Raw genomic sequence first — 13,330 nt, 5'->3', positions numbered from 1 at the left:
ATCTACACACTCATCTATTCACCCACACACCCACCTACCTACCCATCCATTCACCCATGTATGCTACCATCTATTCACATACCCATCCATATACCCACACACCCACCCATCTATACATCTATTCACTCGTGTATCCATCTCTGTCTGCATACTCATCCATATACCCACACACCCACACATCTACCCATCCCTTCACCCATGTACCCATCCGTCTATTCACATACCCATCCGTATACCCACACATCCACTCACCTACCCATCCATTCACCAGCACACCCACACATTCATGTATGCACCCATCCATTTACCCATCTACCCATATACAGACATTCTCTGAGCATTCCTGAAGTTACTCTGGCTTATGCCCATCATATAAACTCAGTGGGCCATAGTTTGGTTTTTCTCACCTGTAAAATGTGAGGAGGCAATTCAGAGCCCGGTTTCAAAGGTCAGATGTGATGCTGGCCCCAGAAGAGCTTGGAAAAAACTGCATGTGGCACATGAAAAGTGTCAGGTGTCCAGGAGGCCTGTGGAGAGCTGGAGTGGCAGTGGGTATCCTCTGCCCAGCCAGACTGTGTTCCTGTGAACTCCTGGAGCCACGGCCTCTGCCTGCCCTGTAGGGGAAGAGAGTGTGGAGGTTGAATGATATTTTGTCATGGACCCCTCCCTCGCCCAAGGTTTGATGGGGTGGGTAACAGGAGTGTCTCTCAGCCACTGCTGACCAGCTGTGTGAGCCTGAGCAAGTTTCCCAGTATGAGGCCTCAGTTTCCTGTCTGTAAAATGAATGAGCAGTCAGTCCAGTCCAGTGTCTGTCATGGGAAGGACCCTCCTGGGGCTCAGAAGTTTCATGTGATGCCCTGATGGGTCTGGCACAGACCTGTGCCCCAGGGCAGGCTCACAGTAGTGGGGCTGGGTAGGATGTGCAGATCATTCCCTTTAGCATGAGAGGAATGAAGTGCAAAGAGGATACCTGTGCCACCCTGGGAGTTGTCCCCGGTGGAACTTTAATATGAACAGGGCAGTGGAATGTAAGGAGGAGCTAGTTGCTCTGTCCTGTTCCCAAGTCTCCAGGTCTCTGTCTGAAATGAGCTTGGGGCCTTGGGTGGCCCAAATCTTCCTGAGAAGCAGGTCCCTGCTTGAGCAACCCACAAGGAGTGCAGAAAAGTCTCTGGTTTCTCCAGCGGGAGTTGTAGCTGATGGGCCTACTCTGTGAAGACATTGGGCATGCATCATGGAGTGAGCCCAGCTCAGCTCCAACACTCAAGGAGCTCCCAGACCACTGTGGTGTTGAAACCCCTCTCTGGGAATGCAGGGAGAGTCTGGAGTCTTGTGAGCCTTCCTCTGTTATTAAGTAACTCACTCTTCCCATCTATCCTTCCTTCATCTACCTGTCCTCCTTCTATACTCTATCCATCCATCCATCGATCCTCCCTTTCTCCCACCCATACATCCATCATATGTCCTCCCCTCCTCCCATCCATCCATCCATCCATCCATCCATCCATCCATCCATCCTCATATCCATCCATCTTCCCATCCATCCATTTATCCATCCATCCATCCATCCATCCATCCATCCATCCATCCATCTGTCCATCCATCCTCCCATCCATCTTCCCTTCCTCTTCCCATCCCTCTATCTTCCCTTCCTCTTCCCATCCATCCATCTTCCCTTCCTCCCATCTGTCATCCATCCATCCATCCATCCATCCATCCATCCATCCATCCAACCATTCATCCATCCTAGCACGTCCCCATGAATCCAGCCATCCATCCATCATCTAGCCACGTCAACATTTGCCAGGTGACATCTGTGTGCCAGGTACTTGGAATACAAAGTTCAAAGGCGCACCTTCACATGCGGGTACATTTCAAGAAGATCCCTGTGTGCCGCGTTGAGCACTCCTCAGTGTCACAAGAGTGAGGGTCCTGATTGGTCGCCTGCTGGCTGTGGCTTGAATGGGGGGCCTGCCACTGTGTGCTCTGGGTAAGGGAGGGAGAGTGGTGACTTATGACTGGTTTGTGATGGCCCTGGTGTATTGGGACTAAACCTGTCCAGTGTTTCCACCACAGGGCCCAGAGCCAGAGGCTTTGTTTTGAATAGCATGTTTTATTGACAGGAGAATTCAGGGAGGTCCTGCACCTGGGCAGTGGGGGCAGGGGTGAACACCAGCAGAGTTTTTTTTTTTTTTTTATAACGTTGGCCCCCCATTGTACATTGTAGGAAACCGTAAAACTACAGCCAAGGCAAAGCAGGAGTCCGACCGCACAAAGCCACCCAGTCACTGCCTCTGCTCTGTGCATTTATGCCCAGCCCTCTTCAGTATATAATTTTAAAAATTAGACTTTAGTGATTGTCCATGTTTTACTACCTGTTTGTTTCACTGAAGGGATATATGAATATATTTTATGTCAACAAAACCCCTTCTACAACATCAGTTTACAAGGCAGCTCAGAATCCCCCGTGTGGGTGTGCCTGACTTTATTTCTCCGGGACTCTGGTATTGGGCAACCAGGCTGCTGCTGGATCTTTTAAAAGCATTTGTAAATCGCTGCCAGAATACCTCTGGAGCTCAAGTGTTCCCCGTATCCAAGAGCAGAAACTTGGGGTCTTCCTTGTGCCACCAGGGCAGCAAGGGCTTGCTCCTTCCAGCCAGGAGTTTGAGATGGTTCCCACTGCCCTTCTTTGAAGGATTTACTGGTGGCCCTGCCAGGTCATTCTGCCCCTCAGGGACCTGTCCTACAGGCTGCCTGCCTACCTCGCCACGACTGGGTGAGATTCTAAGCCGAGGCTTAGAGGTTGGCATGGGGTGCTGCCCTGGTTCGGGGACCCTCGGGCTCTAGCTGGACAAGTTTGGTGAACCTGTTGCTTGTCAGGGGAGACAGTGGGCGCCCAGTGGCAGAGGTCCTGGCAGTCGCATTCTAGAACTCTAGGCATGGTGAGGTCCACCCTGGATATTGCTCTGCCCTGGATCCCCCTTCAGCTTCCTGGGGTCCAGAGCACACATCCTTTCCCCAGAAGTCCCTCCTGCCCACCCTGCCTGACCATCCATTCCTCCCACTTCGCCCTTCAGCGGCTCTGTGTTTTGTAGGCCATCCCGAGGTAGACACTCAGGTCCCTCTCCTTGTCCTCCTGCATGCCTTGACCGAGAGTGTGATGCTGCCTGTCTGACCCAATCTGGGGCACTGGGGTGCCCAACCTGGACTCATCCACTCCAGGGCATCTGGGGGGTGGGCCTGGGGGTTTGCATTGTGAGACTTCGCTGGTGAGTGCAAAGAAGCTGGCTGGCCGCTGGTGTCCGGGGGTCTGTGCACCTGAACGTAGATCTGGTAGAGAGTGTGGGGTCAGAGCAGGCCGCGGCTGAGTGGGGGCAGAGCTGAGACGTCCACCCAGGGTGCACACCGCACACCTCCACCTCCTGTCCTCCAAGTGTCACATCTACGTCCTTCACTGGGGGTGCCTGGGGCTCCTCCCCGTGGACCTGGCCTCTGGGACACGTCTTTCTACTGTCGCCCCCTCTGCCCTGCCCCCATGCACACAGTCCATGACCCGGAGAAGTGCTCAGTGGATTGCTGAGCCCAGAGCCTTGAGCCAGCTGTATGTGGGGAGGAGGGTAGATGGTACTTGTGTGCTCCTTCCGTTCGTTAACTGGGATGCAGACGAGAAGTGCAGAGAAAAGTTGGGAAAATGTCATCCTTTGACATTTACGTTTTCAGAAGAGCTCAAGGAGCCGTGGGCTTGGAGGTATCTGATCAGGGCCCAGCTGCTCCGTCCTGGGATGGGGCTGCCTGGCCAGAGGTACTGTAGGAGCCATGCCGGGGCTTCCCTTCCCTGCAGGGAGATGCGCCCTGCACCCTGTCTTTCTACATGGGGCGGCTGCCACCCCTCGTGTGAACCTGTGACTGTCTCTGGGGGCCCCACACCTGCTCCCAGCAGCCCCTGCCCTCGGTCACTGTAGGGTGGGGTTCGCACTCCCCTTCCTGTACAGATGCCAGCCAGGGAGCCTGCAGCCCAGGTGGACCGAGGGACAGAGGGGCACACTTAACCCCATCTAAGGAGCTGCCCCTGGCTTCACAGGAACCCGGAGCTGAGTCTCTCACGACCATTGATGACACGTTCCAGCCCAGAGTAGTGTCTGCAAGCTCGGGGCTGGGGTTGCCGCGCACAGGGCTGCCAGAGAAGCCACCATGTCTGCTGGGGCCACAGGCTTGTGGACACATGGGGACGGGGACCTGGGGACGGGGACCTGGGCACTGACTCTGGCTCGCTTCCCTGCGGCGGCTACTCTCTGCTGGGGGCTCCACCTGCAGGAAGCACAGCCTTCGCCCTAACTCTGGGTCAGGAAACAGGCTGGGTGTCCCGGGCTCGTGCTGACTGCTGACTGGTGCCGTGGGTGGGCTCTGCCAGCAAGTGTCTAGCCTGTGTCTGGCCGGCTGGGGAGGAGTTGGGCAGGTGCTGAACACTGTCTGCCGCGGAGGGTGAGGGGCGGCTTATGTGCCCAAACCCTCCAAGCCCTGACATTTCTAGCTTCTATCACATGCAGCAATGTTGCTGTGATTGTCATCATCCCTAAATGTTTAGAGCTCTCAACAGCCAAGAATAGCAGCCGAAGCCTAATTGCTCATGGCTTGTGAAAGGCCCCTTGGAGCACACAAGTATGGGCCTTGGTGGGCAGGCTGTGTGTGAGCCAGTGGAGTCCCACCTGGGGCGGCACAGAGGACCCCCCCATTCCGCAGATTCCTACCTGCCAGGGCCCAGCCCCTGAGCTGTGACCACCTGCCGGAAGGCCCCTCACAGCACTCCGCTCATGTTGGCCAAGGCAGCCTGTTGCTGTCTGAGAAAGGGGCCTTCTGTATGCCTTGGGGTTTCCCTCCCTTTAAAAAAATTGTGGCTAGAAGCATAGCCTAAAGGGAAGTCTGTGGAACGTGTCTCAGCTGGGGGCTTTAGGCAAGAGATCCTGCCTCAGTTTCCCAGTCTCCCAAATGTGCTTGGCAGGCCCAGCCTTGTGGGGTGTGAGGATTCACCAGGAGGCTGCCCATAAAAGGCCCAGTGGGCTTGGTTCCTGGGGCAGCCAGCAGCCAGTGTCTGTGAATTTAGCAGGTGGTCCTCATGGGCCGTGTTCCCAGTCCTCAGGCACACATAGGTGACACATGTGCACACAGATTACACACACACAAGCACACATAGGCTACACACATGTGCACACATGCACACACAGTTTAAACACACAAGCATACTACTACACACACACATGCAATGCTCACTGCTTACATACACTCTTATACACATGCACACACACAAGCACACAATACACAGTCACACATATATTACAGACTATACACACATGCACACACAAGAGCACATGCATGTACAGACTTACACAAGCACACATAGACCACATGCATATATACATACTATATACACACATTCATATACAGATCACAACACAACATGCAATGCACATACTTCAGTTCTCATGGATTCTCATTTATGTACACGTGCACATACACAAGGACACATGCATGCCACATATAAGCACACAGATTATACAAATGCACACACACAAGCACACATGCATGTATAGACTACACACAAGCACACATAGACTACACACATACACATGTGCACATGCACACAGATTACATATGCACACACACAGTGACTACACATATAAAGACACAAGCACGTGTGTACATGCAGCGTGCAGTGCACACAGTCTTGCACACAGGCAATTGCATGCACACACACACAGATGGACTCATGCACACTTATACAAGGAAGTCTCAAAGTTGAGGATCACACCTGTTTCCTGAGTGTGATGTCTGGCATGGCAGGGGCCCCGTAAATCCTGTGATGAATTGTGAACACTTCATGTGGATTTTACTCTGTGCTCTGGGGCAACTGCCTCCCTTTCCCTGCCTCAGTTTACCAGTAATCATCTGTGGAACCTCATCCTTGCCCACTGTCTGTTGGAAGGATCTGCGGAGTCCCTGCATTGGGGCTTTTGAGGCTGGGAGGTGGGTGGGCCCTGACGGGACAGGACGGAGCAGGATCAGGGGCAGCCAAAGAAGGATTGGCCTCTGCTCATCGCAGAGCACGTCAGCACTATCATCTGGACAGGTTGGTGGGTCTGGGGAGATACTGCTTGGATTCCCTCACACAGTCTGAACCTGGCCTGACCCTTTGCGGGAGCTGGGTGTCCGTTTCAGCAGTCATGTGAAGAGAGGAGGGGCTCACGAGGAAGGAGTACCACGCTTGGATGTTTGTGTCAGCGCTGCACCCCGTGCTGCTGTGTGACTTGGGGCTAGTCACTTAACTTCTCTGGGCCTCTCTGAACTGGGTCAGCACCTGCTGTGGATGTGCCATTAACCGAACAGCAGCACAGGGTGAGCACATTGGAAGCGTGTCGCCCATTAGGACTCCTGCGGCCCCGGCAGGGCCGACTGTAGTGTGGGTGAGAATGAGGCCCAGTGAGTGGTTCGTGGCTGGTTAGGGCGGGGGGGGGGGGGGTGGTGGGAGGGGGCGAGCCCAGCCCCGCTCCTCTCCCACAGGAGCCTAGCAGCCCTCACTCACGCTGGTGCATGGGAATGACAAATTGTGCACGATACACTCAAAATAGTTACCTGGCCTCCCTGAAAATGCTACGCTGTGCGTGTGTATGTGTTTTTCCCAAGATGAAACGTGCTTAGTGAACAGCTGTGTGTGCACACAACCCTTCATTACGGTTTTGTGATGACTTTCTGGTTTCTTGTGGAATTACAGAAGCGTCTTTCTGGTTTCCCCAGGTCATCTCTGCCGTGTCCAGACTCTCCCTGCACCACGTGGCACAGAACAAAGGGATCAGGTGAGCTCGCCGGCGCAGCCAAGTGATGGCCCCTTGTCCTCCCCGCCACCGCATGCCACCTGCATGCCTGGCCTCAGCCACCCGAGTCTGCAGCAGATATGCTCTGCCTGCATCTGATGCATGAATTTCCATGTGGTGTCGAGTTGCCTCTTGGCAGCAGTGGGGAGGGGCGGGCAGGGGGAGGGCCTCCAGTTCCCACCAGGGAGATCGAGCACACGTGTTCTACGGATGGGTGCAAAATCTCTTTCGATTTCGGTAATAAGATCAGCAAATTAATCCTTTCATAGACCATTGGCTACCGAAGTGCACTCCCTGCGCACCATAACTGGGGAGCTGGCCTGCTTGGTCTGGGGGCCCCCGGGTCCCTCGGCAGGACATATCACCTCCAGTTTTAATGCCCTTTGGCTTTCAAAGCTCAGCCTCAGAGAACCCCGTGACCCCTGTGGTCTGGCCTCTGGTCTCTGACACGCAGGCAGTGGGGGTGGGGGAGGGCAGCCCCAATGAGAACGTGTGGTTGCCGATTCTGACCCACAGCTGAGGGGTCAGGGAGACATCTCAACGAGGATTAGGTTCCAGATGGAGTGGGGATGAGCAGAGGACCTGCCCTGCCTCGGTGTCTCTGGAGGCCATGGGCTGGCAGGGTAGGGATGAGGGGTTTGGGAAGACAGAAGTAGCCCAGCCCTAGGGTGGAGTGTGTGGGGTCACGCCCGGGTGCAAGTAACATGGTGAGGGTGGTCTGCTATGGTGCCCCCCTCCCCGGTGTTGTCTCTGGGGGACACTGTGTGCCCAAAGGCTCGGGTCCCAGGACCACGGTGCCAGGTGCCTCCAGGCCAGCACAGCTGCCCCTTGATGGGGCTGTTCGCCGGGGGTCAGAGAGTCACTGGGACAGATGGGAAGGTTAGGGACCACTGCCCCCACCCCCAGGATGCGTTTTGCTGTTACATTCTCAGATGACTTAGAGATTCTGTTGAATTGGGGACTTTTGCTTTTGTTGTTTCTTACATCAGGGTCAGGACAGGTTGTTGGGGGTGTAGAGGCTACAGAGACAAAGCTCCTGCACCCACCAGGCCGCTTGCACCCTAGGAGGTCGCTTGCACCTTGGAGCCGCCCCCCTCCCCCCAGCCCCCCAGTTGCACATGCTGATTTGCAGTGTAGCTTCTGTGAGGCCTGTAATAGGGACAGTTTAAAAACTTAATCAAGAATGAGTGTGTTATTTCTGGATATAGAGACAGCACATAGTTTTGGTTTGGGTTTTCTGCAGAAACCTGTGTGTTCTCGGGCTTGCCCCTGCCCATACCGTGCTCTGGGTACACTTCCCAGCCTGTTGAGTGTGGTCTCTCTATACGCATGTGTGTGCACACAAGTGGGCCGGAATGAAGGGCGTGAGATGAAAGTTGATGCTGTTATGTGCTCGTTCGTAAGAGGCTGGAGCGTGATCTCTTCTCTGTATCCATGTCCCTTGAAGCAGGGCCTGGGTCCCGGGAACCCGGTTCTGTTCTTGGGGCTGATGAGCCCCTTTGGCTTTGCCCTGGATGGGGCAGTTCTGCTGTGGCTCCAGGCCCCTCAGCCCGGAGGAGGCTGACGTCATCCTGCTGTGCAGCTGGGTTGGGGGTGGTGAGGAGGAAATGAGAGGAAGGAGGTGTTAGCAGGTGTCTGCAGCCCCAGGAGGTCAGGGGAGCTCTCCTGTCTCCCACCTGCATGGCCTCCTCGCCCTCACGACGGGTTGTCCTCTGGGCCTCTCCTGCCCTGGGCTTTCCCTTCCTCATCTGAGCCCCAATCCAGGGCTCTTCTGGAGTCCTTTCCCTCCATAGCCCCTGGGGACAGGAGCGTCCCCCCCAACCACCACCACCCATGAGCTCAGGAAACGGCAACATGATGGGGCTGCCCTGAGTCCCCCCAAACAGGCTGTGATTTCCACCGGTGACTGGGCACTAACCACCAGCCCTTTATGACACTAACTAGCTCCTCGTTTAAGAAGGTTTCCCAGTGTCCCTAATTACCAAAGGGTTCGGTGTGGCCAAGCCCTTTCCTTTTTTGAAAAACTAGTCAACTGAGTCTGCAGCCCGAAGAGAGTCTTTCCAGTTTCTTGCCAGGCTGGATAGGAGCCCAGCACGCTCCTTTAGAAAAATGATCATTTTTATAGCCCTTGCACTTTGCATAATGAGCTGATTTTCCATAAAAGCCCTAATTATACTTCTCAGAGACTGATGAATAGGAGACTTAATCTGGGGGCCCCATCCTGGTGCCGGCTGGAGGATCAGAAGGGAGGCTGCGTTGGGGGTGGGGGGTCCCTGGTAAGTCATCCGGCTCCGCCGGTTGTCAGGGGGTGGTTCAGGTCCTCCTCACAGCTAGAGCTGGCCCTCCAGAGGGAGGGATGTCCCGTTTGGTGACAGATGAGAGAGCAAAAGGCAGAACTCTCCCAGGCATTGAAGCTGCAGGTGAGGCCAACGGGCCCTCAGCCCTCGAAGGTCTCCTCTGTCAGCCACCTACTCACCCATCAGCCTTAGCAAGGGTGCTCTTGGAGCCTCTGTCTCTTCTTCTGTAGGTTGGGAAGTTTCCTCTATACACTTGTGCAGCACTTGATGTTCCATGGATGCCCATGGCGCTGGCTGGGGTGGTGGGCAGAGAGGGGGCCCCTGAAAGCCACAGTCCCTTCCTGGCTCCTGGATCTTGTGTGACAGGGAAGGGATTCTCTGCAGGTGTAGCTAGAGTAATTACAAGTAACCAGAGGTCATTTTTCTTGTAAGTAAAAGAGGGAGGTGGGAGGGTCAGAGCAGAGCATGGAGATGTGATGGTGGAGCAGAAGTTGGAGTGATGCAGCCACAAGCCGAGGAATGCTGGCATCTTAAGAGCCAGGAAAGGCAACAGATTCTCTCCCAGAGCCTCCAGAAGGGACCCCGCCTGCTGACACCTTGATTTGAGCCCCTAAGGCTCTTTTCAGACTGTTCACCTCCAGAGCTGCCGGCCAGTCAGCTGTGTCCTGTGCGGCGGCAGTGTATGCAGGCAGCTTTGCAAGGGTCCTGGCGCTGTGGAGAGGGGTGGGGTGGGGGGCTCTGGATCCTCGCTGGGCTTCTACCCTGTCTTTCATTCCCCTACCCTAGGCCGCTGTCCTCTCTCTGCTATCTTTTTACTAAATGGAAGCAAAAATCCCATGACATAAGTCTTTTTTTGTGTTTTTTTTTTTTTTAAGATTTTATTTATTCATGAGAGACACAGAGAGAGGCAGAGACACAGGCAGAGGGAGAAGCAGGCTCCCTGCGGGGACCCCGATGTGGGACTTGATCCTGGGACTCTGGGATCACGCCCTGAGCTGAAGGCAGACGCTCAACCGCTGAGCCACCCAGGCGCCCCACCCCATGTTGTGAATCTAACCTATTTAGTAGCATTTGGCACATTCTCAGTGTTGTGTGCCCACCGCCTCTGTCTGGTTCCAGAACATTCTCCAACACGAAGGGAAACCCCGTCCCTAATAGGCATCCACACCCCTCCCCTGTGCCATCGCCCTGGATCCGTCACTCAGCTTTCTGGATGGGCCTGATAGGGATATTTCGTAAAAAGGGCATCACATGCCTCTTGGGACCTGCTTCCTTCTCCGGGCTGTGGCGCATCAGGGCTTCATGCCTCCTCTTGATGGGATAGCATTCTGCCGTAGGGATGGGCCTCATTTGGGGTTTCAAATCATTGGCTGATGGACACGGGGTTGCTTCCACCCTTTGGCGATTGTGAATCGCGCTATGGTGAACATTCATGTTTGTTTAGATACCCGGGCTTCAGTTCTTTTGGATTGTCTTTGATATTTTGATTATTTTCTATCCAAAACATACCCACGAGTCCCCGTGGAGCCAGAGGCTGAGTCCCATCCTGGTGTCCATGGCACAGACCATGGTTGCACGGTGGCAGTGATGCCTGCCTTGCCTGAGTGGCTGTCTCCTGGAGGGCGGGGTTTCCGCCCCTTGTGCGATGCAGAAGCAGCGGCTGGGGGGTGGGGGAGGGCTGCCAGGCCTTGAGAGGGGAGTGGCTGCTGGGACTGGCCCTGTTGCTTCCCCATCACAGGGCCTCCTGCTTGTTGTCACCCTGAAACTCTGCTGTCGAAAGTTAATTTGGGGTGCCTGGGGTTCCTCACGCTTGGTCTTTTGCTGCAGTCTGGGAAGCCCCAGCCCCATCTGAGAGAGGCCGGGCTACAAGGCAGTCAGGGCAGGGGACAGGGGGCAGGGGCAGGGGCAGGGGTGGGCAAGACTGGATGCCCCCACCCCTGCCCAACCCCCAGCAGATGGAACGGCTTTTCCTGTTTGAAGTGAATTCTCAGAATGTCAGACGCACCCTGATCCAAATCTGAGCACAGGAGAGCATTCTGGAACCAAAAAGAAGCACTTCTCGTCTCATTGCTTGGCTGTAGAGGACCTGCTCTTTGGACTTTGTGTGTGTCTGGGGAACTCAGAAGTTCTCATGGGCTGCAGAGAAAAGGCACAGCCGCTTTGGGTAAAGATGGGGTCTCCTGTCTTTGTCCTGAAGTGAGTGTCTCAGTGGGAGCCTGCGGGGGCGTGAGGGACCCAGTGCTCTCCGCGATCCTAGGGAGGAGAGGAGGGATTTCCCTCCAGCCTCAAAGGAGCCATTCCTAAGCAAAGGTCCCGTGGTGCTGTGAAGCCCCAGCCACTCCTCGAGGCGACCTGTGGCTGTGGACACGGCTGTGGCTCTTGGGCACCATCCCCAGGCCTCTCCATGGGCCCCTCCCTGCCAGTGTCCCTTTCCCGTCTGGTGCCACCTGGTTAATTCCAGGTAATTGGACTGCACGAGAGGTTTGGACGGAGAGTGGCTGTTTTCACATGCTTAGCTCATTCTGCCAGCAAGATAGTTCTAAGTGTCCCACCTGGTGGCACCAAGCGCCTGGCCGCTTGTCTTGCGTGGAGAGCCCGTGTTCCTCTCCCTTCCGTGGTGATGATGGGGCCGGCATCCTCGGCCATTGGGGGTTTGTTCCCCTTCCCAGGAGGGGCTCAAGTGAGGCCTCCCACAGTGTGCTCTGGCCACACAAGGCAGCTCTCCAGCTGGTGCCTGCCCCACTTGCCCAGTTGGGGTGGGAGCCAGGTGACGACAGCTCAGGGAGGATGGCATCCGTGTTAAGCACCGAGCCCCAGCCTGGTTCAGTTGCCCCCTCACTCCCATGGCCTCGGCTTTTCTCTCTCCCCACATTTGCCAGGCCCACTGCTTAGGCCTCCCGGCTTGGGCAGAATGGGCCTTGTCACCTGGTACGTGTGTGTGCATGTGCCTGGTGTGTGCATGCCTGTTCGCTCTCTTTTCTTGCATACCAGTCTGGTATCTTGCATTCTGGTATCTTCTTGTCCGTTGGCATGCTAGCAGCTGAATCTGAACACAGACATTGTATGCCAGCTGGGGCAGGGGGTGCCCAGTGTATTCCAGATCCTTCCTGGGGGCTCCGTTGAAGGTTTAAGAATGGATGGTACTCCTTGTGGTGAAGGCAGGGGTGGGAGGGCGGGTGTGTGGCCGTCCTGCCTGGGAGGTGTTGGAAGAGAGGGTGTAGGGATGGGGAGGGAGGGACCTTCTGGTTTAATGATCCTGGATCTGGCGTGGCAGCCAGGCCGGTGATGGCGATGTCACTAGGGGTGGGAGTGGGGGATACCTCAGGTAGCGAAGGCGGCTTGTGTCGTATGGGCCGGGCCCCAGGGTGAGGGAGCACATTTGGGTGTGCCTCTGCCTGGCCCGCCCTGCCCATCCCTGTCCCGGGGTGTGTGTGGCACCCAGAACCTGCCTCAGAGGAGGGGGGCCACCATGGCAGCGACCACTCCAGTGAGGAAGAGGGTGCAGCAGGGGCAGTGGGTGCCTTTTCCACTCACCTGACAGTGACACCAGCTTATCCTGCTTCTGAGCTGGCCCCTCCTGGGAAGGACCATTATGTTGATCCTTCCACCCCCCTACTTGGTGACAGTGACCCACTGTCGGAGAGGAGGGACAGCCCCGGGGGCAGAGGGGAGAGCCAGACACTGATCTTGGTGGCACCTGTCACCAGGTCCCAAGAGGCATGTGATGCCCTTTTTACGAAATATGCTGACCACCTTTCCTGTTACCTGGTGCCCGCCCTTTCCTCCCTGGGACACCTGAGTGGTTGCCACCTGCATGCGAGTTGTGGCCACTGTGAATGGGGTTGTTGTCAGGACGGTGGGGAAGACCCGGACAGCGTGCGTTAGTGTGGGCCCTGACGCATGGTGGCCAGGTGACTCTGAGTGAGTCCGTCCCTACCACGGGCTTCGGGAGGGACCCTACCTCATGTCCTTACCCAGTTGCTAAAGAACTCAGGGAACACCTGCTTGCGCTTCTCTCCGCCACTTCACGGTGGGCACCAGAGCTGGAAAGACACGTTAGTTGTTCAAAAGTGTATTACTCGGCCCTTTTTGTGCGGGGGGCCAAGGGGAGCTGCTGCCTGTGGGAGGGCCGTGCACGGCCAGATGCAGCTTCCCGGGGGCTGTCAAGGG

General features: G+C 55.8%; 1 protein-coding gene across 7 annotated transcripts in view; it reads left to right on the top strand.

The window, feature by feature from the left end:
* Positions 1 to 13,330, top strand: part of VAV2 (vav guanine nucleotide exchange factor 2) — a 168,385-nt gene that overhangs the window by 78,110 nt on the left and 76,945 nt on the right. For all 7 annotated transcript variants that reach the window (XM_049114365.1, XM_049114367.1, XM_049114366.1 and 4 more), the window contains exon 3: positions 6,787 to 6,845. In XM_049114365.1, the coding sequence (XP_048970322.1) occupies positions 6,787 to 6,845 (59 nt within the window). The remainder of the gene's footprint in view (positions 1 to 6,786; positions 6,846 to 13,330) is intronic.

This window comes from Canis lupus, chromosome 9 (genome assembly GCF_003254725.2).
Source record: "Canis lupus dingo isolate Sandy chromosome 9, ASM325472v2, whole genome shotgun sequence".
Classification (NCBI taxonomy): domain Eukaryota; kingdom Metazoa; phylum Chordata; class Mammalia; order Carnivora; family Canidae; genus Canis; species Canis lupus.
Note: the sequence above shows the minus strand (reverse complement) of the source record. Positions and strands in the feature narration are given on the sequence as shown.